The sequence below is a fragment of the Fukomys damarensis genome, unplaced genomic scaffold, assembly GCF_012274545.1.
Source record: "Fukomys damarensis isolate Sample0158 unplaced genomic scaffold, DMR_v1.0_HiC HiC_scaffold_15, whole genome shotgun sequence".
Lineage (NCBI taxonomy): Eukaryota > Metazoa > Chordata > Mammalia > Rodentia > Bathyergidae > Fukomys > Fukomys damarensis.
This window is the reverse complement of record NW_022900927.1, coordinates 62924146-62949784: the sequence shown is the minus strand read 5'-3', so window position 1 is coordinate 62949784 and position 25639 is coordinate 62924146. Positions and strand designations below refer to the sequence as shown.

The 25639-nt window shown below is 51.1% G+C and overlaps 1 protein-coding gene across 3 annotated transcripts; it reads left to right on the top strand.

Moving 5' to 3' along the window:
- The first annotated feature begins 795 nt into the window (after positions 1–795).
- Positions 796–25337, top strand: Glt8d2 (glycosyltransferase 8 domain containing 2). 3 transcript variants are annotated; one of them, XM_010631334.3, is made up of 10 exons: positions 796–1001; positions 9635–9680; positions 10481–10573; positions 15831–16002; positions 19259–19376; positions 20184–20404; positions 21173–21285; positions 21926–22092; positions 23264–23376; positions 25085–25337. In XM_010631334.3, exons 2-10 carry the CDS (start codon positions 9662–9664, stop codon positions 25314–25316), a joined length of 1248 nt encoding a protein of 415 aa, XP_010629636.1. In that variant the 5' UTR covers positions 796–1001; positions 9635–9661; the 3' UTR covers positions 25317–25337. The 3 variants fall into 3 exon arrangements, with proteins under 3 accessions (XP_010629636.1, XP_010629637.1, XP_010629638.1); XM_010631335.3 differs by having other exon boundaries at positions 20320–20404; positions 21125–21285; positions 25085–25318; XM_010631336.3 differs by having other exon boundaries at positions 799–1001; positions 20320–20404; positions 25085–25318.
- Positions 25338–25639: the final 302 nt, after the last annotated feature.

The window sequence follows — 25639 nt, the reverse complement described above, 5'->3', positions numbered from 1 at the left end:
AGTACCTTTGAAACAACCTGGTTATACCAATCTACCTTTTAAGCTGTGAATTTTATGAAATCAAATACACATCAAGTGTTTCTGATAAAATTTAGAGTTTGAAATGAGATTTGCTTTGTGCAAAATACACACCAGATTTCAGACTTTTTTTTTTTAAAAAGCGTAAAATGTTTTGTTAATAATACTTTAGGGTTGTGTATTGAATAATGTTTTGGGTAAAATTAAATATGCTATCAAAATAATTTCTACTGTTTTGTACTCTTCTTAATGTGGCTACTAGAAAAGTTTACATTATAGCACGGCTTGCATTATGTTTCTATAGAAGGTCCTCTCTCTCTCTCTCTCTCTCTTTCTCTCTTTCTTCCTTTTTCTTTTGGGTGTTTTTGACGCAGTCTCGCTGTGTAGTCCAGGCTGGCTTTGAAGTCACTCTGTAGCCCAGGCTGGCCTCAAATTCGTAAGGATCCTCCTGCCTCAGCCTCCCAAGTGCTGGGATTACAGGTGTGTGTCACCACACCAAACTCGACACCCGGGCGATCTTGAAGCTGCAGTTAGTGCCATTGCCTTGGTGGAAGGGACCAGCACTGCTTTCTGGGTTTTGGTCGCAGGCTTTCTATGAGCAGGGGACGTTTCAGGATCAGCCAGGGCTAGGAAATTTCCCCGATCCGTGTTCATTTTTCTTTCACAACCCACCTGGCCCCAGCGTGCGGTGGACCTTCGCTCTCCAGCCAGCCAGCGTCCTCCCCAGCTCCCTCTCCCTCGGGCCGCCCCAGACTGGGATCTGGCCCCGCCCAGCACAGCTGGAGGTGGGGACGTCTGCAGCTGTGCGCCAGCGAGCGGGGAGCCCGGCCTGGAGTCCACGCAGGCAGGGGCTGTGAGGGGACGGAGCCTCGGCCTCGGCCTCCGCCCTGCGTCTCCATGGGGTCCTAGGCGCCGCCGGAGGGCAGCAGCCGCGTCCCAGCCCAGCCTGACCAGGAGCCCACGTCGTGCCTTGGCTTCACCAGGTAAGCAGGGTCTTGTGCATTCTGCTGCAAGTTCAGGAAAGTCAGGACGCGGCAGCCTGTCCGTAGGATCTTTGTGTTCAGAAAGTCCCAGTTCTCCCCTCCCCCCAACTCCGCCTGCCCCTCTCCTGTTTTGCCAGGGCAGCAAATCCAAGATGTAAAGTTTCCACGTCCGGAACGACTGGCAGATCTGGGTTTGTTTCCCCTTTTCTCCCGTAAATCGTGTGATTCACAACTGGCGCCAGATTTTAAGCACAGAGTTGGATGGAACATGGATTGAACCGCAGGCATGTTTCTGAACCACAGAGGCCCTAGTCCTGATTCATGCTTTGGGAATCTGTCTAGGAAACTGTTTCCATGCCCTCCAAGAGAGCACTTCATTGCTTTTTGGGTTTTTTTTGAGACAGGGTCTCACTATGTAGTGGAGACTGACCTGGAACTCACTGTATAGCCCAGGCTGGGCTCAAACTCAAAGTGATTCTCCTGCCTCAGCCTAATGAGTGCCGGTATTATAGGTGTGCGCCACCACGCCTGGCTGCATTCTGTTCATTGTAAGTACAGCCAGTAGTCACAGTGTTTGGGTTGAAATGCTTTTTTCTTTTTTTTATACTAGGGATTGAACTCAGGGCCCTTTTATTGAGCTGTATCTTCAGACTTCTTCTTAAATTATTATTATTGTTATTATTATTTGGTGCCAGGGATTGAGCTCAGGACTTTGCACTTGCAAGGCAGGTATGGTGCCACTGAGCTAAATCCCTGGCCCTAAAATCATTTTTTGAGGCAAGTTCTCCCTAAGTTGCTAAATTGCCCAGGCTGGGCTCAGATCTGTGATCCTCCTGCCTCAGCCTCTCTGTGCTGGGATGACAGGCCTGTGCCGCCACACCAGGCTGCCTTTAAACCTCCAGAAGATGTCTTGTGTTCCCTTTGTCAACAAGTGGGACACAGCGGATAAGCCTGAGATGTGGATTGGTACCAAGAAGTGGCAGTGGACACAGAGGAAGCAGGGAGAAAGAAAATGCCGTGTCTGAATGCAGGGATGAGGCCCTTGTTCCAGCTCAGCCCTGCACAGCGGGGTACAGAGGCGACACTGGTCAGGTGGCTTCGCCGTTTCCCTTCCTCCAGGGCCTCGGCACTGTTCTCCTTTCTGGTCACACAGTGGATTCCATTCCTCACTCTGGTCCGGCTGCGCACTGCAGTGGTGAGGACACCGGTCCTAGGGTGAGGACAGGAGGTTTCTCACCCTGGCTGGGCACGTGGATTCACGAGCACCTCTCCCTCCTCATCTGTAAAATGGGAATAAAATGGCGTCACGTTGACAAAAAGCAATGCGGTAAAGAAAATGCGCGGTGCGGCCTCGGGTTTGGTGATGCTGACGGGAATGACCACTTCCTGCCTGCCTTCGTCCCTCTGCTTCCGGACCAGCTGGATGCTCCACGTGTCTCACATGGCATCGCTCTGGGACCTGCTCCCTCCCCTCACACTATCTAGTCCCCAGGGCCTTGAACTTGCTAAGCTGCCCAGGCTGGTGTCAAACTCATAATCCTCCTGCCTCAGCCTCCTGAGTGCTGGGATGACAGCAGTAGGTCCCATCCCCGGCAAACACCTCTCTTTCTTTATTCCAGTCTTCATAAAGCCTCGTAGCTTCCCTTTTTAGCTCCCAAGGAACAGGTTCTCTACAAGCTTCCTATTTTGGCATTTTCCAAAGAATGTTCTGGAGATCATGTCCTGCGGGGACGTAGGCTTTGTCTGAGACCTCGGCATGAGGGGTCCTGCGGATGCTGCAGTGGAGCCGGCTCAGGACCTCACAGGACCGCAGCAGACACCTCCCAGAGCTTCCGGGCTGTCCTGAATCGCCCCCACTGCCCTCACTTTGGCCCCCTGTGGACGCCTGCTTTGCGCCTCGCCTGTGGACAGCCACGGGGGCTCACTCTTCCTTTCCTGGTGCTGAGTCTGGATGTGTTTTGTCCTCTGGAAGCTCACAGGGCTGGCGGCTTGGTCCTCAAGAAGGCCGTGCAGGGAGAGGGTGTGAGCCTTTAAGAGACAGAGCCAAGGGGATGTGGGCACATCGTTGGCTGTGCGCCTGGTCCTGTGACAGAGCTGGTGCCATTTCCATCCGTGCCCACGGCCTGTCCTCTTCAAGTCATTCAATAGCACCTTCCCGCAGCCCCTGTCTTTCCTCTTCCGGTGTGATTCCTGCGCGTGATGGCTGACATGGGCTGCTCCCACTTTAGCATTGCTAAAGTGCACTTCTGAGTGAGTCTGGATGGTCAAGGAGGCGTGACTTTGGGTCGTGTCTGGTCCCTCGCCCCCGCCTCTCTGGCACTTTGCCCTGCTCTGCTTCCTGGACACCAGGAACTGAGAAGCCGTGCTGTTCCGTGCCCTTATGCGGTGCTGTTCCTGCCTTATAGACAGCTAACCGTGGACTAACATCCCCTGAACCATGAGTCAAATTAAACGTGTCCTCCTTTAGGTCCTAGCCGTCAGGTATTGTGTCCCAGAAACGGGAAACTGACTAATACACCGGACCCCATCCCTGCCCTTCCATGGTCGACAAGATTAATTGATCAAAGCACACCACCTCTCTGGATTCAGGTGATGACTTTAGGTTTCTCCTCAGCCTAACAGCCCTGAAAGCCCTACCAGCGGATCAGAGTTAGCATGTAAAAGCACTTGGGGGCTCTGATGTTTGAAGTAATTTTCAGACATATCCTTCCCACGTTTGCTGTCCAAGACACAGCTAATCCTGCCAGCCACTGCCAGGTCTCGAAGTGCTTTCTTTCCAGCTTGGCCACAGGCCCAGCTCTCTGGCGTCTGATGGAACAGCGCCTCATGAAGTCCTTCAGGGGCTGACTTTTAACTGTGCCAGGCTTCTCTGAGATTCCTCACCCTCTGCTACACCCAGCCCCAGCTGCTACTGCCCAGGGCCTTGACGGGAATTCCACCGCCCAGTGATGGCTCACAGCTCTCCCGTGCCCCGGTACTGACCCTATACTGTCACAGGGGAGGCCCTCCGCCTGGAGAGCTCACATTGGGGACTCCTGCTCCTGGAATGTGACCGGTTACTCTGCTCTTCCTTTCCTCCCCGTGAGTTTGACAGACTCTTTTCTCCTTGGGAGCAAAGAGCTAAGTTCAGGGCCGGCCTGGGCTACACAGTGAATTCAGGTGAGGCTGTGACTCAGAAAATAATCAGTGAACAAGAGAGACAAACTGCCCTGCCTTGGCAGAGCTTCCAGGGTACTCCTCGGACAGCCAGCTGTAAGCCAGTGCCCAGGCCGTGCGCTGCAGGTAGTGGTTGCTGAAGAAATGAAATCTGCACCTTGGCCGGGCTTAGGGCCTCGCTCAGGGTCTGAGGGAAGCGAGGGATGGTTAAAGGCCCTGGATAACACAGCAGAACGTTGCCCTCAGAGGTGCCCACAGGGGGAAAAGCACGGCCTGGCAAGGAGGCCTGGGCATCGTGAGAGATCCCGAGGAAGACTCTGTGAGGATCACGGCTCCGCCTCTGAGGCAGGCAGGAGGCCCGCGGGCTTTGAGCAGAGAAGCCCAGGATCTGACTCATAATGGAACTGGCTCCTGGTGGCTGCTCGATTACAAAGCCAACAGTCAGAAGCAGCAAATGTGGTGAAAAAGTGATGGAGGCCCTGGGCCGGGGGAAAATTCTGGACTTATTCTGAGAGGAGAGTGGCCATTGCTGGTCTACAGTGGGGAGTGAGAAACAGCAGCCGGAGACGACACCAAGCTTATTTCTTGCTGGAGCAATGATGGTTTTGCCCGGACTGGGGTGGGGAGATGATATTTGGGGGGACCAGGGGCTCAGTCTGGACCTGGGAGGCCTTCAAGTGGAGATGCCAAGGAACTGGCTGGGTTTAAGTGCCACAGACCCTGTGGAAGCTCTGGCCCGGGGACAGAAATGTGCACACTGTCAGAGTAGGAGTGGTGTTTAAAGCCGTGAGGCAATGTAGGATTTCCTCAGGAGGGAATTTAGAGAGAAAAGGAAGAAATCAAAGACTGTGCCGAGAGGTTTTGGCCTTTAGAAATGCAGGAGGTTGGGGATAAAGAGACTGTGCTAGCAAGAGACTGCTTGTAGGCTCGAGGGGTTCAAAAGTGTAAGTCTTTCGTAAAAGTCACCTAGTGGACTGGCTCCCCAAGATCATTTCACTGTGCTCAGCCATTGAGGCACTCAGGAGCCTCTGCAGCCATGGTGTGAGGGTCCTGGCTGCTGCTCAAGCAGGTGTAAACCTTGGCATAGTCCGCATGATGCTGGTACTCAGACATGTAGACTGCAAGGATTATGGGAGCATGGCGACTTCCACCCAGATTTCAAAGGAAAGGCTGACGGGCCAGGCAAAAGTGTGACAGGATTGGAGTCCCTGCCAGCCAACCCGAGAGAGCGACCTGTGAAGCCATGGGAGGGAAGCCAAAGCGCAAATGGAGACCCCAGGGAGGTGGAGAAGCCAGGAACATGGAGCATCTGCTGAGGAAAGCTGCAGGTGGCAGGCAGAGCCAGCCCGGGAGGGAGGCCATGTGTGCTGCACCCGGCAGGCCCCTAGGGCAGGGCTGCCTGCGCCCTTGGGAATCGCATCACACCACCACATGCCCCGATGCCAGACGCACAGCTACAGGATGTGATGTTTGCCTCGCTGGGTTTGGGCCCTGCATTGGTCTTGCTCTGGTCCATGCCCCTGTTCCTCCCGTTTGGAATGGGAATGTTTACCCTGGGCCACTGAATCTTAGTTTATAATGTACTTGTTGAATTTCACAGGGGTTCACAGCTAGGACTTTGCCTTCAGTCTTAGAGGAGACCTTGGACTTGGACTTTTGTGCTGGAGCTGTCACCTTGGGGAAGGGATGAACACGTTTGGGGTTGTACACAGGATGGTCACATCGTGGTGGGCAGGGCCATGACTTGGTTATTGTGTTTATTTGGAGACTGAACGTAGTTTCATGAGATATGACCGGGGCGGACTGTGCCAGTTACTCTAGACTGTCACCTGGATTGAGACCCCTGGAGAGGTGACAGGATCTGAAGATGCTGCCTCTCTGATGGGACAGCCCACTGGTGGATCCCAGCTGCGTGAAGTGGGGCCTCGTGGGAGGAAGCAGCTCCTGCTGGGTGGCCTTGGGGACACTCTGGTGCCTGGGCCCTTCTGCGCGGCTCTGCCCTGCTCGCTGTTTCCTGGGGGCCATGAGCTGAGCAGCTTTTCCTCCGCCACCCTGTCCGTGGCCTGGAACCATGGTGACAAAAACCTCTCTTCCTTTGAGTTGCGGGGGGCAGGTATTTGTCCTACAGCGGGAAGGCTGAGCCCGCCCACTAGTTAACTTCATGTTTACGCTCCATTCGAAAAACTCGCACGCCTTCCCAGAAAACAGCCTTGCTTCTCTACTTTTTTTTTTAGTCTTAAAAAAAGAAAATACTCTCATGTCCAATAAAGAACTCTCCACTTAAAAACTTACAGCCAGTAAGGTTACAGCACAGCATCCAGAAAGCTAAAAGTGCCCTACACAATCAGATTTCATCGTTCTCGGAAAATCAATACATAATTTTTCAGTCTGCTGGGTTTTATTTCAGGGACCTATACAGCTAATTGGACTCTTTTGAACTTTCTTTTTGACTTGTAGATTCTGTTTTCAGAGTTTCCAGTTCTGCAGGCATAAATCATTTTTACAGAGTCAAGTATATTCTTGTGAATATTTCAGTGATAATTACCATGACAGAAAGCTGCCAGGCGTTGTGGTGCCCATCTGTAATCCCAGCACTTGGGAGGCAGAGGCAGGAGGATCGCTGTGAGTTCAAGGCCAACCTGGGCTATAGAGCAGGAGCCTGTTTCAAACCAAAGAGAAAAAAATCGTGATTGTTATGAACACATTGATAGAATTTTAATTCTTTTTTTTTTCTTTTTATTGAGGTTATTGGTACAATCTAGGTATACAATACAATTACATTCATCATTGGGATTCTGTACCTTTACATAATAGGTCTTGATTCTCATTTTTCCCCTTGTCCCTGCCCTCCCTTCACCCCCTCCTCCCCTCCCCATTTACACTTTATTTCCATTTTTTCAGTTTCTCATATTTTTTTCCTCTCCCTTATTACCTAGAATTTTAATTCTTGAAATGGAATTTTTGTTGTGCTCTTCAGCTTTATTGACAAAATAGACATCTAACAAATATATAACTTTAGGGTACACTATGTGGTGCTTTGATATTCAGAGTGTGACATCATTGCCTCAACGTAACTGACATATCTTTCACCTTCATATAGTTATCTCTTGCGGGTGGGGTAAAAACACTTAGGATCTACTCTCTTATAGATTCCAACTTTACAATACACGCCCCCCAGGAACCAGGGATCGATTGGTGATTGTAATGCATGTGTTATGTCAGACACGAGAAAGAGGTTCTGTTGTCCTGTTGTACAGTAGGGTGACTCTAGACCACCATAATATACTGTAAATATATATATATATTTTTTTCTGTATATATGTTTTTAGATGCTGAAAGGATTTTGAGTGTTGTCACCATAAGGAAACATTAATCATTTAAGGGGTTACACATACGCACTCTTGACCACTACACAAAGCAGACATCGAGACACCAGACCCCTCACAATTATGTGTAACTCACAAGTAATCTGTTACAGGCAGCAAAAATCAATCTGCTGTGTGTCTATTAAGATTCATAGAGCAATACAACCAAGTGAGTTCTAAAACTTTTAAACTCTTAAAAGCAGTGACTATAGCACAACTTGCCTGCCCCTGTGTAGCCCAAGCGGCCCCCTGCGGTTCCAGAACCCTCCAAGGCTGATTGCTTCTGAGAGCGCTCACCACTCCCTGCTCTGCCCCAGGATTGTGAGCAGTTGCAGAATCTCGGAGCTTCGTTTCCCGTTCCAAGAGCAGGCGGCGCTGTGTCCACCTGTGGGGTGTGAGAAGGAAGGGGACCATGTATCTGTGGGTCAGCGGAGCTGTGAGCACATTGGGTCGTTAGTAAAGAGCAGCTGCGATAACTGTGTGGCCTGACCCTGTCCCTCATGTGCACACATCACCCTGGCACAGCAAGCCCACTCAGAAGGGCTCCCATTAGCAAGAAACTGACTCGCATTTCAAAGCATCGTAGGAAAAAATGAGGACTCAGTTGGTTTGGGTGAGTGGATGCTTGGGGACTCAGCTCCCCTTGTCCCCACGCCATGTTCTCCTGGGGGGCCAGGTGGCTTCTGTTATGGTGCCAAGGAGCTAAGTGTTGTGGCGCATACCTGTAATCTCAATACCTTGGGAGGCTGAGGCAGGAGGGTTTTCCGTTCAAGCCAAGCCTAGGCACTTAGTGACTTAGCGAGATCCTATCTCAAAATTTAAAAAGAAATTTTTTTTTTCAAAAGAGGGCTTGGGATGTAGCTCAGTGGTAGGGCTCCCTTGGGTTCAATCCCTGGGACCAAAAAATAAACAAAATAAAATGCACCCGAAGCCTGAGCTCAGAAAAAGCCAGAGGAATTTTCTGTTTTGATCCCATTTCCTCCCAGGTGCAGGTGGGGAAGGGAAAGCCCGCTCTGGGTGCAGGCTCAGCTGGCTGTGGAAGATCAAAGGGGCCTTGCAGCGGGTGGTTTGCAGGGAATGAGGCGTCCTGCCCAGGAAGTCTCGGAACCCAGGCTGTGGGTCCCCCGCCCTGCAGGTTGCCTCTGTCCAGCTGCTTTCTAAAGGTTACTGCTCCCTGCTGCTCTCCGCAGCCTCCAGCCCAAGGTCGCTTTCAGGAGTCCCTTTGAAGGACCCTAGCGAAAGGCTGACTTCACTTTAAAACAAATTGCATTTTCAAGACAAATTGTTATTTATGGCAAATTAATTTTTTTTTTATGACAAAGGAGGTCAGTTTCCCGCTCCTGTTGTGATCGGCAGAGTGGTGCAAAGAGTGAATGGTCACTTAAATGTGTCAAAATTTAATCTTAGATTTCCAGATTAAAGTTAATTTTATTATCTAAAATGTGTATCTAATGGTTGAACTTCATTTTTTATCGAAACTGCCCTGTTTCTCATTGAACCCAGGGCCTTTGAATATGCTAGACAACTGCTCCCCCAGTGAGCCCCACATCTCCAGCCTCCCTCTCCCCTTTCCTTTCTCTCCCGTTTCTTTTTTTATTTTGAGACAAGGTCTTGCTGCGTCACCCAGGCTAACCTTAAACTTGTGATCCGCCTGCCTCAGCCTCCTGAGTAATTGGGATTACAGGTGTGTGCCGCCGTGCCCAGTTGTCCTGTGTACCTCTAAGTGTGCACCGCTGCTGGTGACTGTCCAGGCTAAGCGCACAGATGGGCCACAGTAGCTGGGAAAGCCAGGAAGCGCAGTTACAGCAGAGCTGTTACAGCCGTTAACAGGTGCGGTGGAGAACAGAGAGAGTTTGTTAACTTGCTTGGTTTCTGGGCACAAATCGAGTACTGCAGAATGTAGTGCTGGCAACTGTTTTATAGTTTGTTGAGCCAGAAGGATCAAGAAATATTTATATTCTCTCCAGAATCCTAGACTTGGAACTGGAAGCTGTTGCAAGGTTCGGGAAGTTCCCAACGTGTCAGTCTTGCACAGAAGACACGGTCTCAAACACCCGCAGAAGACTTCCAGTTGATTCTCACTGAAACAAAACTTTACTCCTCAATCCGCAGGTCCCAGCTCTTTCCCGCTGGACATACATGGCGCTGCTGCGAAAAAGTAAGATCACAGGTTTTGAAAATAACGATTAAGTGAGACTGGGCAGAAGAGCACGGTAGGCCCCGCCCTCCCCGATGTCTGATTTTCAGGGCCGGTTTTCCTGGGGGGGTGCTGCGTGTTCTCCTGTCAGGGTAATTCCTGTGGAAAGTTAAGTATTTTGTGGGCCAGGGATTTAGCTCAGTGGTTCCGCCATCTGCCTCGCAAGGGCCCAAGTTCGAACCTCAGTACCAAAAAACCTAAGAGTTAAAATTAAGTATTTTCATCCGGCAGGGATCTCACACTTCCGTAAAACTTGGCAAATAGGATCTGTTTTCTCATTGCAAACAAACCCTCGCCTGCACGTCTCGGTCAGCCTTTCTGTATTCCATACCCCTGTCCTTAAAGGGTGGAATCAAGTCCGAGACCTGAAAGCCCTGAGTGGTGTGTGAGTCCGAGGGAAGACACACCGGCCTTCTCGCGCTAATGGCCCTGACCTCACGAGGGGACACCAAGGACTTTGAGTCAGAAACGCTGGCTTACAGCTACGACACGAACGTCCTCTGTGACCCCGTGCAGAGCGGGGTCCGGTCCCAGACCCAGGAAAACACTGCCCCGGTCCCCACACGTCTCAGGCCCCAAGAGCAAGCCCCGGACTGCAAAGCCGAGACCCCCAGGCTTAGGCCCGCTCTGTGTGCTCTACCCAGGGCAAGAGTTCGTGTGCAGGTCCTCGGCCAGGGGTGCACTGGCGGAGGAGCCCGGGTCACCGCCAGCCCTGGTTCGCACTCAGTGTAAATGCTGACCCGCTGCCATTTCCGTTTCAGTCAATCAAGCGTTGCTGCTCCTTCTGATCGTGACCGTCTGCGGGATTCTGTATAAGAAAGGGCATGAGGGGGCCGTGCCCAGGCACTGGGCAGGTAGGTGGGTGAGGGCCCCGGGGGGGCACAGCCTGCTGGGGAGGGACGGCGATGCCTTGCTCAGCCCTGGGGACCTGGGTCAGGCATGAGAGGCGCCCACTCAGATGGCAGAGCTGTTCAGACTGGCGCGCGTGAGTCTCCTGGCGGACGAGCTACACCACGCACCGCATCCCTCCCCCACCCACAGCTTCGGAGTCCTAGGGGCGGGTAATGCCTGGGAATTCTATTCTGTTTCTCTTTTTTCTTTTTCTTTCTCAACTGGGGATTGAATGCAGGGCCTTCACACTGAACTACATCTCCACTTTTTTTTTTGAGATACAGTCACACTAAGTCACTAGTGTCCAGGTAGGACTTGAACTTGCAATCCTCCTGACTCCGCCTCCCATGTGTTGGGGGTCCAGGCAAGCACTACCACACCTGGCTGGGAATTTCCATTTCTGATGAGCTCTACATTTTGCTTATGAAAATTGCCCCTTTTCTCCTCCCTCTGCTAATCCATTCCCATTAGTGGCCAGTGTCAGAATGCTCAGCTCAGGGTGAGCCTGTATTTATTCCTGGTCTTTGGCCATTGAAGGCTGCATAAAACAAATACAGCTAATGTTCTGGTGTGTTGCACACACACCCATTGCACACCTGGGACCCAGGGACACCTCGTGAACAGAGCCATGTCTCCCCTCCCACAACACACGTTACTTTCTGGTTATTTTTTTTTTCTTTTTGGTTTTTTGAGACAGGGTCTCACTATGCAGTTGAGACTGAACTGGAACTCACTATGTAGTCCAGGCTGGTCTCCAACTCACAGCGATCCTCCTGCCTCAGCCTACCAAGTGCTGGGATTACAGGCATGCGCCACCACGCCTCGCTACTTTCTGGTTATTTTTAAAAGTAAAAATCACTTAAAAGTCATTTAAAATGTGCATCTGGAGAGAGGGTGGCATCTGCACAGAGCCGTCTATGCCAGCTGGACTCACGGATGGTCACAGCACACGGCTGAGCACAGAGAGAGGAAAGGCGTCAAGCTGCACCATGGCGTCCTCTCCAGCCGCAGCGAGGAACGGATTAGTGATGCAGCTTCAGAACTACACCATGGGGCTGGGGCACAGCCCGGTGGCAGAGCACTTGCCTGGCACGCATGCGGCCCTGGGTTCAAACTCCAGTGCCACAAAACACCGCAAGAGTCACTGTGCTAAAGGGAAGGACCTGCTGCCCACAGACTCCATATGGCTCAGTCTTGCTTCTGCGAACCGAGCAGGAAAGGCACACGTGCGGAGAGGCCTGGCTGCAGACGGCTCAAGGGGACCCTTCAGGGGGACAGCAGTGTTGGGGAACAGGATCACGGTGCTGGCTGCAGCAGCTTCACAAGTTTGCTGCAATCGCTGAGCGGCATGCCTGCTCGGTAAATGTGAAGAGATCCGCGTTCGTCTGCTAGGCTGCCAGAGAAACACCAGGGACTCCGGTTTTCTCACGGTTCTGGAGGCTGGAAGGCCAAGCACAGTGCCAGCAGGGTTGGCGCGCGCGGAGACCTCTGTGCCGGGCTTGGGGGCGGCCCCTCTCGGCTGGGTCTGCATGAGGCCTCCTTCTGCATTGTCCTGGTCTCTTCCTCTCCCGGGCAGCAGAGCTCTGTTGCTTAGGGCACCACCCTGACCACCTCGTTTTTACCCAATTTGTTCTTTAAAGGCTCTGTCTCCAAACACAGTCCCATCCAGCGTTGCTGGGGGCCAAGACTGGACCATGTGAACTTCGGAAGGCCACCGTCCGGTCCGTGACAGTATCCGCATCGTGTATCGTTCTGGAAGAAGATGTTCGGAAGAGGGGCGTGGGAGGTCACACAGGTCACACGCCCCCTCGGTCCGTGCCCAGAACCAGCACACTCACTCTGCTCGTGCCAGGGCGGGAGTCTTAAACCAGCTGTGAAAAGCTCGACTTGGCCGATTGGTCAGCGATATACAATGGACAAAGTGCTTGTATCCCACGAATGGACCCAATGTCACAGTTTTATGCCTTTCTGGGTTAAAACTAAGAAGAATCCGTGTCACTGAGATACCATTCATAACAACGCAGTGTCGACCTGGAGAGATGTCCTTACACGTGTGTTAGTGTAAGAGCGAGTTGCAGAAGAGTGTGACAAATGTTGTTCCTCCACGAGGGCACAGTTGTGTCCGTTTCCTTGGGAGTTTCTAGGGAGTGAGGCTGGGGGTGCGTGTCACACTGGTAGCCGAGCTGGCCCCTTGGAATGGGTGTGGAGGAGCCCACGGGAGAGTCACAATGTACCGTTCTTCAGTGTGGACTGGGGTTCTCGTAAGAAGCGCATGTTAAATTTTATGAGAAGCTTTGAGTCAAGGGACCAGTGCTCGAGTTAATGTGCAGAGGCCCCGCGGAGTCGTAGCTGTGGGAAGGCAAGGTGCCGTCCTGCGCTCTCCTCCCAGCAGGGACATCTGCAGCCCCTCACCATTTCCCGGGGTTTTCCCCATCTCATCTCCTGTGCGGCAGAAACCGTCCTCTCTGAACGGGACTCCCAGCTTTGCATCGGGAGAGACTTTTCCCTCCTGGGCACAGGCGTGGCTGGACAAGACCTGTGGGTGGGAACAGGCCAACAGGAACCACTCCCAGCCGCTCTCCCGTCCGGCGATGCTTTCTAGCTTTGTTGGGCACCGAATTGCTGCCCGTGTGACTCAGGGCGGACCCAGGTGTCACACAGCCCCAGACCCAGAGACTAAAGTGGATGAGGACGCGCCGTCAGGTTTTCCCCAGCGCTCGGCAGCAGCATTCACTGTTTAAAGACACGAAAGAGGACTTCCAGGCCTGCTTCAGAAAGACGCAGGGACAGGGCTGGGGATTTAGCTCAGTGGCTGTGGCGCCTGCTTCGCAAGCACAAGGACCCGAGTTTGATCCCCAGTACCAAAACTAAATAAGTAAATAAATAAAAAAGAAAGTGACAAGGACAATGATGCATAAGGGTCCGCGGGGAGAGGGAGGACTGTGAGGGGGATTCAGGGCTGTGTGTCTCTTACTGTAATGAACTTGTAAACGTGTAAACCTTCACGGTATGTTTTCATCGCCTGTGTGTACACCTTCGACCTTCTCTCGGTGCCCCTCTCCTGGAGACACCTCCTCACACAGGGCTCACGCTGTCTGCTGCCCGCTGAGCACCTTGCTCCACACCTGGGAGCCAGACTCTGCCCGGCTGGAGGGCAGCTTGTGAAGGGCGCCCATCCACTCTGTTCCCGCCAGCAGACGTTCAGCATTTTCAGGCTCAGCGCGCCTAACAGAGCGCACAGCCCCGTGAGGAGGCAGCACAAAATAAACTCCTCAGATGCCACATGCCGAGGGCTAAAAAGCCCACCCAGCCGTCTCTTCTCCACCCAGGATGTCTGGAGAGTGTGCCCTGTGCCCGTCTCGGGGCTGCATGCAGAGGATACTGAGATGAACAGGACGCTGCTCGTGCCCTTCAGAGCTCTGGTGAGATAGGGAAGGAGAGACGAGGCAAAGCTGGAATCAGACACAGCAGGGCACAGCCAGCCTAGAAAACAGGGTGCACCGATTGCGTCAGGCGCTGGTGAAGGCTTTGCGGAGGGTCTGGCCTGTGCCATTGTGTAACAGTGAGCTGTGCAGGAGAGGAGGGAGGAGCATCCCCACCCACCCCAGGAACAGCGTGTGCGGGTTCTGAGCTGAGGAGCGCATGATGGGGCAGGGATCCACAGCAGTGAGGTGTGGCTGTGCTGGGAGGAGGCAGGGCTGCCCAAGGGAGCTGGGGCTGCATCTCAAGGGGCTTCCTGTGGCAGGCAAACCACGGAAAAACTTTCACACCAAGAAGCACAGTCATGCTGTGCTCGAGGCATACCATGTCCCTGCCTGCAGGTAACCTCTTCAAGAGGATAACTCACTCCAAAAGGGACAGTCCTTAGAAAAACATTTTTTGGCTTGTTATAAAAATAAATCATGCACTAGGTGTGATGGTGCACACCTGTAATCCCAGCACTTGGAGGCTGAAGCAGGAGGATTGCCACAAGTTCAAGGCCAGCCTGGGCTACATTGTAAATTGAAGCCCAGCCTGAACTGCTACAGCATGACCTTTGAGAATTTGGAAAATGTAAAAGAATAAATAAAGTTAAAATTTTAAATAATTGCATAAGTAGATATGGGTCCATTTGCAAATGTATTGCATTGGGATCAGATACGAAAGAGCATTTTCTATTCCTTTCCCCCAGTAGCGTAGTATTAGGAACATTCTCTCATGACAGGAAATACATCATGAAAGCAAAAGTATGTTAGTGGTGGAAACTGCAGATGTTCCACAGGCTGATGAAAAAGATGCAGAGGGAGGGGAGGCCACTTAGTGTGTCTTAAATTGCACAGATTGGAGAACCTGGCTGTGAGTTTTCATTCATGCTTGTTGACATGAACATCAGATAGAATTGACTCAGGCCCGAGTGGTAGAGGTTTTGCAACAAAAAAAGGTATCTGTAAAAAAGACTGAGTTCTAAGTAAAACTTGGGTGCTGACAATGGATATGATACGTACAAATAATTACTATTCTCCACACCGGGACGCTGGATGGTGGTAACCATGATGCTTTGGCATTGGTATTTATCTCTTTTCAGTGCTGAACAGAATAAATCATTTATCCATCCTGTGCATTTGCCTTTTCATTCATCTCCTTTATCTCATCATGTTTGAGAAGCTTGACTAAAGAGTTACTAGAGGAAAGAAAACCACAAGCAGCACGTTTTATAGAAATATAGGCAAGTGACTACTATTCTGATTCAAGGAAGAGTTGAGAACAGCTGCATCAATGAGACTTAGTTCTTCATGTATTTTTCATATGTGTGTGCGTTTTAGACTGACTTCTGTAAAAGATCTCCAAAGTACCTGGGACTTAGAAGTTTCATTTCTCATTCAAATGAAAATGTGATGTGTCAATTCTGTGGTCATCCAGATCAAAATTCCTTCTAGGGAGAGCAAGAATTTCTTTGAAGGGTAGACCCCATAGTTGCACACATTGCTTGAACTAATGTGCCGTTTGTCAGGATGCATCACACATAGCTGCAAGGGAGTCTGGAAAAGTAGTCTTAGTGGCCAGCTGTGTGCCGGGTGAAAGGTCACCCTCTGTCCTGGGGGAAGGACAGGCTGGATGTTGGTGAGCTAGGGGTGGTCAGCTGCTTCCCTGCTCTGCTGTCTTCCCCCAGGAGTGTGGAAGGCATTGAACTACTCTGCTGTGAAGTTCCTTGTCCTGAAACACTGATCTTGCTGTTTGCAGATGAGGACTCGGAGCCTCCAGAGGACCTGGAAGATGAGATCCCTGTGGTGATCTGTGCCGCAGCTGGGCGGATGGGTGCCACCATGGCCGCCATCAACAGCGTCTACAGCAACACCGATGCCAACGTCATGTTCTACGTGGTCGGGCTCCGGAACACTCTGCCTCGGATACGGTAGTGTACACAGCATCCTAGTTGTTGTAGTCAGAAGGATTAGGCAGGGAATACATTAAATACGGGACACATAACATATAAAGTTATTTTATGATAGTTACCCAGAGTCAAATGCAAGGGAGTGCAAGAGACTTAACTGCACACTAGAAGCCCCAGGACATTCATAGATCCCAGCAGTTTCCCACACAAGGACAGCTAAAGGCCTAGAGCCCACGGCAATGGCTCCTGCTTGTCCGTATTGAGGATCTGCACCCGGAAGGCCCAAAGGCCAGTGGTGGAAGCCAGAAAACCTGCACTGGTGAGGTGAAGGATCTGTGCCACCAGGCTGAGGGATCCACTTTGGAGTCAGGAAGTGACACTCACGGTAAAGGTCAGAGCTCCCCTGATGAAAGCAGCAGCCACTCCGTGACAGCAAGGTCCGGAGCTACTCCTCCTCTGAGAACAGCCTAGTTCTCATCAGGAAAACCATCTGCAGCAAGCTTCTCCTAGAAAACTAAGAGACCGAGATCTTCCCCTCCAGTTCTCCCTCTCTCTCTCTCTCTCTCTCTCTCTCTCTCTCTCTCTCTCTCTCTCTCTCTCTCTCTCTCTCGTGGCTATGGGTGACAGTCTTCAGGTGGATCCTCCATGCCCAGACCACACTGATTCAGTTCAGCCAGGCGTTACGAGTTGACCATTAGTCAACCCACTACACTAGTCTTCCCTTCCTTTCTCTGAGTGGATTGATTCCCTGCCTCCTTGGCTTGATGAGTGCTGTAAGAATGAACAAGGACTGTCTCGAGGTTGAGGCAGTGACTGGCAAATATGTGTCCCCCTCAGGATGTGTCCACAAAGCCGCACCGATCTTCTAGGTGTGTGCAAGCTTGACCCAGCCCTTATGCAGCTCACGCACAAGTCTAGGAAATGGTTTCTCTGTTTGCCACTTTCCCTTCTTGACCTGAGAGAGTATGAGCCTAATTTAACTATTTCAAGATAGCTTGGAGTAATTACATATATAATTTCTCTTGATTTATTTATTTTTTGATGCTGGGTATTGAACCCATGGTCTTTCACATATTAAGCATGAGCTCTGCCACTGAGCTACATCCCCAGAACTTTTGATTTTATTTTGAAACTGTCTCACCAAGTTGCCCAAGCTAGAATCCAACCTGGGAACTTCCTGTCTCAGCCTTTCAAGTAGCTGGGATTACAGGTGGGCACCACCATATCCTGCCCCTATAATCCCAGTTTTGAACCACAAACTTATAATTTGAAACTGAGTTTTACTGCCCCATACCATTCTAAAAGTTAACTTTGGGTGAGACTAGGAAGAAATAAACAGAATACCAAAATGTAAGTGTATTATAGAAATATGAGATGACTAAAGTCTTATATGTAGAGAACCTCCTGGGCCCAGAAATAATAAGAAAAGACCGACGGATCCAGCTGTATAGTATGAAAACTTTTGCATAATGAAAGCCAACTAGTGAAATTAGTTGCGCAACAATTAGGAGAAAATATTCTCACATGTCTTATAGACAAAGAATTACTATTCAAATAAATCAATCTCCAAAAAGCATTATAAAAACACAACTTCCAAGTCTTAAATCTTTGAGTATGGTAATTGTTGTGAGTGTTCACTTATTAGTCCTTAAGTTTTGAGATATAGACCTCTACAGAAAAAAACTTTAAAAAGAACTGCTGCAGTAGAAAAATGAGTATACAAGAGGAAAAGACAGTGAGGCCCTGGGTTTGATGCCCAACCCTGGAAGAAAATAAGAAGCAGCAGTTCATTGGAGAAAAGTACAAATGGTCCACAAATAAAATGCAGTCGCCCTCCCCTGCCACCCGTGTTTCGGTAACTGTTATCACTGAAGTGAACACAGGCAAAGACTGCAACCTGCTCCCCACAGCCGCCTGCCTTCACTGAAGCTTGGTGCCGGAGGCGCTTTCTGACCGCCCCTCAGCCCCATCCCAGGTCTGACTTGCGGTCCCTGATTTCTGACTCGCCGCCTACCTTTCCCACGCATGTCTAGGTCATTTTGAAATGTGTGTTCAAGTTTCTAGTCTATTTTTCCACTTAGCTCTTTTTTTTTCCTTCTTACTGATATGACTGATTTTTTTTTTATGGTTCAAATTTTACAGATCTAAATCTTCTTCAGATTTAATTTTCTTGAAGTGCCAGGGATAAAACCCAGGGCCTCACACATGCTAAGCAAGTGCTCTGCCACTAAGCCATACCCCTGCCCTCTATTCTTAATTTTAAAATGCACAAATGCTACCACAGGTGGCTTTCATCAATGGAAATTTTGTTTTGAGATTACTTCTGTCAACACTCTCATGATGGATTGGGTAAAAGAGGTTCTTTAAGACTGAGAAATTGGCCTGGTGTGGCGGTGCCTGCCTGTAACCCCGGCACTTGGGAGGCTGAGGCAGGAGAATCGCTGAGAGTTGGAGGCCAGCCTGGGCTCCATAGTGAGTTCAAGGTCACCCTGCACAACAAAGCAAAATCTTGTTTAAAAACAAAGAAAAGAAAACGAAAAAGATTGAGAAAATGTAGGGGAGAGGGTGGGTGGGAGAAGGAAGTGAAGATGGGGCGTGAGGGCAGATGGGGAAGATGGAGCGAAGGGGCAAAGAGACAACAGTAGATTCAGATCACCCTGAAGTCTGCAGAGCGGACTAAGCCAGGCGCGCCTGTGATCCCAGCACTCGGGGCTGAGGCAGGAGGATCACTGTGAGGTCAAGGCCAGCCCGGGCGACGCAGTGAGACACTGTCTCAAAATAGAAAATAAAAAGGGCTGTGCACGTAGCTCAGTGTGAAGGCCCTGGGCTCAGCTCCCAGTAGTGCAAAACCCAAACCAAAGCCAACAAAAAGCCCGCGGAATTAAAATGACCAGAGCGTTTGGAATGGCCCAGTTTGCCGCATCCTGAGCGGGTACCATGTGGCAGGGTCCTGGCAGCTGCAGATGCTGCTTTAGAAGGAAAAGGGGGCACTTTTTTGTCCTCCCAGTTTCCTGGGGAGGATATTTGGATCCGAGGAGAGATTTGGTTACTGTTTTGCTTTATTTCCTTTGCAGGAGGTTATGTAATTGGGGGTGGTTTTGCAGGGAAGAAAAATTTGAAGCCAGACCAGATGGCTGAAAAAAATCAGAAGGACTCACAGACTGAACCCTACGGAGTTTACATGTTTTCTTTTTAAGTCTGAGCAGCAGCAGCAGATTGGCTCCGGGCCAGCAGGCAAAGTCAGCAGAGCTGAAGTGCGTACTTACTGTCTCTTCAGGAAATGGATCGAACATTCCAAACTCAGGGAAATTAACTTTAAAATTGTGGAATTCAACCCTACAGTCCTTGAGGGGAAGATCAGACCAGACTCGTCGAGGCCTGAATTGCTCCAGCCTGTGAGTAGGAGTCCCATACATGCTGGGACAGTCCTCGGGGAGGCCTTGCTCGGGGTGGGGCTCTGGTCACTGGGATGCACAGCCTCTGCCTACTTACAAAGCCCTCATGGCAGAAAAGATTCAAGATGGCTTGTAGAAGCAGAATAAAATTATTGCAAATAAACGAGGCATAAAAACATGTAGGTTGGAGCTGGGCATAGCGGCACACGCCTGTAATCCCAGCACTTAGGAGGCTGAGGCAGGAGGATCACTGTGAGGTCAAGGCCAGCCCGGGCTACATAGCGAGACCCTGTCTCAAAAAAAGGAGGCTGTGTGTGTGTGTGTGTGTGTGTGTGTGTACACGTGTGAGTGTGAACGTGTGGGGGTGGGTGGCCAGGTAGTGCCCAGGAAGAAAATCTCTAGCCCTTAGGCTCTTGTCCGCACGCTGCTTGTGCACTGCCTTCAGCTCCGGGCAGCCCCTCGCCTGTGACGCAGTCTGCCCACCACTGCAGGTGTTTATCCAGGCTGGGCACTGACCTGGGGCAGTGAAAGGGGACCCTCACCAAGGCCCACCTCCTGGCCTTTCTCGGGATGGAGGAGCTGAAAGGCTGGGCTGCTGCTGGCTTGTGGCACGTGTGTGTAAGCGTGTGAGGCTGACTTCCGGCGTTACCACGATGACTGCGTGTGGAGGGGCAGGCAAGCTGGCCGGGACCTCGGTGCCAGGGAACCTCAGGCCCTGGGGCAGCGTTCAGAGGGGGAAGACTCGGCAGGGGCGCGTGGACCCGGAGTCCCACTCAGCACCGAGCCCAGGTCCCCTGGCCCCAGCAGGCCGCTTCCTCCTCCTCTGTGCGCTTCGACCTCTCCGGAGCTGGTGGAAGCTGTGACCAGGGTCAGTGTGACGCCCCAGAACCTGCAGAAGACGTGAGCCTCTACCCCCTCCCTCCCCACTGTCTTGTTCTGACAGCTGAACTTCGTTCGCTTTTACCTCCCTCTTCTTATCCACCAACACGAGAAAGTCATCTACTTGGACGACGATGTCATTGTGCAAGGTACGCTCGGGGTCCGGGGTGCTGGGATGCCGGGCTCTCTGCTCGTTACCATAGGGAGCTCAGCCTGGGCACCAATGTGGGCTACATTGAAAGCAGGGCTAAAAGTTTCCCGGTTGGTCCTGCTGGTTTCTGATGGCCACCCTGATTATCAGGTCTGCCGTAAGCAGTGTGGTAGCCGTTCCCTAAAATGTGCAGTCGGGCATGATGCTGCTTACCTGTAATCTCAGCACTGGGAGGCTGAGGCAGGAGGATCGCTGAGTTCAAGGCCAGCCTGGGCTACACAGTGAGACCGTAAAAAAAAAAAAAAAAAAAAAAAAAAAAAAAAAAAAAAAAAAAAAGTGCTGAAATAGTTTCACTGTTGACATCTGTAGCAACCTAAATCAGGGTGGTTTGTTTTTTGAGTCTCACTATGGAGCCCAGGCTGGCCTCAAACACCCAGTGATCTTCCTGCCTCAGCCTCCAGTGTGCTGGGATCACAGGAGAGCGCCATCACCCTGGCTCTTAAACTTGGGTGTTTAAATGCTGTGTCCCAGCTCTTCCATGTGCCCGGAGCACACGTGTCGCCCTGAGCTCCCCACAGCAGTCGGTCTGACGAATGCCACCCTGATGGCAGCTCTGAGACAGGCACATCTCTTACCAAGCAAACTGCCAGGGCCCCGACATCAGGGCCTGCCCCTCCCTGTGGCAAACTCTGGAACTGAGCTCCAAGGCTCTTTCCAGCCCTGCACTGTGCGCTACATGACTGTGACCGCTGCGTTTCTGGACCAGGGGACATCCAGGAGCTGTACGACACCAGCCTGGCGCTGGGCCATGCGGCGGCTTTCTCGGACGACTGCGACCTGCCCGCAGCACAGGACGTCAGCAGGCTGGTGGGGCTGCAGGTGGGCATGCGTGCAGGCTGCCCATTGCTGTCCCCCCCTCAGCTGGGCAAACCCCACTCCTCACCTGGAAGGCGACCTTGGGTGTCAGCGCGTGCTGAAATAACGTGACGTCCACGTGGCCCACAGGTAGCGAGACATCCGAGACACAGCTGTGGAGTTTTCACCACCACACTGGTGCTAGCGGTCGAGTCTTCTGCGAGAGACTCCAGAACTGGGGGCGCTATCCACCCTCATTTTTGAGATAGGTCCTTGCTATGTTGCCCAAACTGGACTCAAACCCGAGATCCTCCTGCCTCAGCCTCTCAGAGTGCCATGATTACAAGTGTGCAAAACTATATCTAGCTTTTTTCTTATTAGAGGAAAATATTAATTTTGTTGAAGGATAAAGATCTCCTCACCCTGCTATAACTTTCAACCTGTATTCAAAGCTAGCAGAACAAAAAAACAAACAACTCTGTATGTCTGGTGTGGTGTTGCATGCCCGTAATTCCAGCAATGGAGGCTGAGGGAGGAGGATCGCTGCAGGCTCCGGGCCAGCCTAGGCTCCATAGTGAGTTCAAGGGTAGCCTGACTGCATAGGGAGACCCCGTCTCCAAGGAACATCACTTTTTAGAAACCCAAGACCCCTGTTCCCTCGCAGAACACATACATGGGCTACCTGGACTACCGCAAGAAGACCATCAAGGACCTGGGCATCAGCCCCAGCACCTGCTCCTTCAACCCCGGTGTGATCGTCGCCAACCTGACGGAGTGGAAGCAGCAGCGCATCACCAGGCAGCTGGAGAAGTGGATGAAGAAGAACGTGGAGTGCGTGCCAGCCTCACCTGCCCCCAGCCAAGGGGACAAAAGTTTCTGTGCATAGTTTGGGGCTTAGAAGCACTTCCTAGCACGCCTGTAATCCCAGCACTTGGGGGGCTGAGGCAGGAGGATCGCTGTGAGTTCGAGACCAGCCTGGGCTACACAATGAGTTCCAGTTCAGTCTCAACTGCATAGTGAGACCCTGTCTCAAAAACCAAAAAAAAAGCAGCACTGCCTGAACCCGAGGGCAGATTCTCCTAGACACGGTGGACAAAGAAAGGGCATAAATAAGCATCTTTCTGCAAATGACAGGAGACAGGAAAATGGAGACCCCAGGGGCAAGGAGTCCGTCCAACACATCTTCCTATGCTGTTCAGTAATGTACCTTTTTTAGCGAAAATCTTCCTATAAACATTTGTTTTTAAGGATTATTTTACAAAGCCAATGTTGCTTTTAAAGTCGGGTATGTTTTTTAGTCTTTTTTTTTGAGACACGGTCTCACTGTGTAGTAGAGATTAGCCTTCAACTATGCAGCCCAGGCTGGATCAAAACTCTCAGAGATCCTCCTGTCTCTGCCTCCCCAGTGCTGGGATTACAGGCATGGGCCACCACACCCAGCCAAAGGTTGGCTTTTTAATTTATAATTTTTCATTGTGAAAGTTAAAAAAAAAAAAACATAAAATAACTCTAGTACAGTCATGACTATCATGTCATTGTATTTCCTATCAAGCTTTCTTATCTGGATATTTGGATACCATCATAACCTTGAATTTGTAAGTAAAGCTATTCTAAACAATGCAGGATCATAATTTGATTTTCCATGTCTACCACATAAAAAAGGCTGAGAGTTAAGTTAGCAAAGTCTTAACATTGTGACTCCAGGAAGTGTCTATGGGAGTCCAGTTTGACAAATTTTTTTTTGTTTTTGAGACAGGATTGTACTGTCTTGTTCAGGCTGGCCTTGAACTCCAGGCAATCCTCCTGCCTCAGCCTCCTGAGTGCTGAGACTACAGATGTGCACCACTCCTGGCTTCACAATATTCAAAATAAAAATTTTGGAAAAATGAAAGGCCCAAGGTTCAGTTGTACAAAGAATGTCTTACATCCTTAAAAAACTGCATTAGTCTTTCTGTGAGCTTGCAGGCACTCAGAGCCAAATGCCTTTCTCCGCTATCCTCAGGGAAAACCTGTACAGCAGCTCCCTGGGCGGCGGCGTGGCCACCTCGCCCATGCTCATTGTGTTCCACGGGAGACACTCCACCATCAACCCGCTGTGGCACATCCGGCACCTGGGTGAGTCCCGCGGGGACCAGATGCAGGCCACAGCCGCGCTCCAGGGATCAGGAGCAGCGGGATCGGGCCGGGCCACGTCGGTATGGCCTGCAGGAACTTCCGTCCTCAGGGGCAGGGTGGGCCGAACCCACAGAGAGCGGGCAGGGGTGTGAGTTTAGGCTGCACATCTGAGGAGCAGTTGCACGGCCTGGCCAGGGTTTGCTCAGGCAGTGCTGCCCAGGGTCTGGATGGCTCTGCTTCCTGCTTTTGGCCACCAAGCCGCAGCCCCAGTCTACACTGCATATTGCAAATCCACTGCTGTTTAATCCTAGCTGGGTTTGTGGTTCAATTTCTGTGCCTCAGTTTCCTCATTTGCACACTGAGGCTAACAGAAGGAATAGATCATAGAATATGTGCACATCACTTAGAAGAGCCGGCACAAGCTCACAGGCACCGATCCCAGGCCTCTGGGCCAACCTGCTAGGAAACTGAGAATGTTCTGGACTCTGACAAATGTAACATGTCCAGTGAACCCAGGTTTTACCACCACAGCACATGCATGCAGGCTTGGGAGTGTCTGGGAGGGTCCTGGGGGCATCACTAGCAGAACCCTCCCGACTTTCCTAAGCATATGCACAACCACACAGGACTGGTGTGCGGACACATGCCTGTAAATCCCACAGTGGGAGGCCGAGGCAGGGGGATCGTGGGTTCAAGCCCAGCCCGGATCCTGTCTCAGAATAAAAACGAACTGGGATGTGGTGCAATGCTAAGGTCCTAGGTTCAATCCCTGGTCCTGTAAAACCAAAACAAAAAACAACTGCAGGCATGGCCTGGGCACCTAGCGGTCCATCACTAAGTGGCTGCTAACATCTCCATGCGCTTAAGTCCCACCCAGGCAGGAGCTCTGGAAGGCCGTGTTGGGACTGCTCTGTGAAGCACAGTCTAGGAATGGAGACTTGGAATTACATTTTAGGAAATACTGTCAAGTAGAAAGGACATGATCTTCCTAAGGGAAATACCCATTTTGGGTAAGGTTTGGGCGTCAGGTACATTGGCAAGACCTACACAGCAACCACCTGACCTGGTTTTAGGGCACTCTGGATGCCAGAAGCAATGTTACCAATGTTACTAATGGGTCTAAGTACGTAGACTTAGGATTTGGGTTTTTTTTTCTTTTGGTATGGAGATCAAACTCAGGGCCTTGCACTTGCGAGGCAGGCAGAGCAGCACTGAGCTAAATCCGTGGCTCAGTAGGACTTAGAATTTTAAATATGTATTAATCACATATGGGAGGTTCTGGGTTTAATCCCCAGCATCACACACAAAATTGCATGCATATATATACACACACACACACACACACACACACACACACACACACACACATATGTTAACGCAGCTGTTAACGTCCCAGCCACAGCTAGGGGACCCTGACTCCCACACACCCTCTCTACTCTGTGGATCTCTAGTTACTGGAGAAAAAAATCACCAAATTCCTTTCCATGGAAAGAAACCTTAACACTATACAGGGCATTTTTTTTTTAAAAATGACATTCACACGCCTCGGAGAACTCCCAGAAAGTCTTCCGCGGTCTTTATTCCGAGTGACGGCCTCGGACAGCGCGGTATTGGCAGCACGCCTCGGTGTAGTACCCTTCCGCCGGCTTGCTCTCCGTCTGCACTATAAACTTCCCATTCCCTTCTGTTTCCTCCAAATGCACTGCAGGCTGGAGTCCCGACGCCAGGTATTCGGAGCGCTTTCTGCAGGAGGCGAAGCTGCTGCACTGGGACGGAAGATACAAGCCCTGGCGCCTCCCCAGCGTCCACACCGACCTGTGGCAGAGCTGGTTTGTCCAGGACCCGGCGGGGGTGTTCAGAGTCGGCCACGACGGCTGATGCGGCCCAGCACGAACAGGTTTTACGTGAACGTGGGACTGTCCCTGGGTAGCCGGTCCTAACTCTGTTCTTCATGGACACTGCATTTTAGACACGGATGTGCGGTCCCTGTGTGCAGGAGACACACCCGCCTGCGCACCTTGGGCTCCAGGCTCTTGCTCACTCGCTTGCGTACAGACGGCAGGTGTGGAATCGACACAGAGCAGAGAAACACACCCTCTGGAGAGCCGCCATCAATCTGCTTACCACTGAATGGCAGTTATGTTCACACACTGTTAAAATTCGTAAACATATTTTTCACATCCAAGTGTATTTTTTCACACAGGTTGCCAATCTTGTCTTTTATCAAAACTCTTATGTTTAAAACATGGAAGTCTATAAAAAT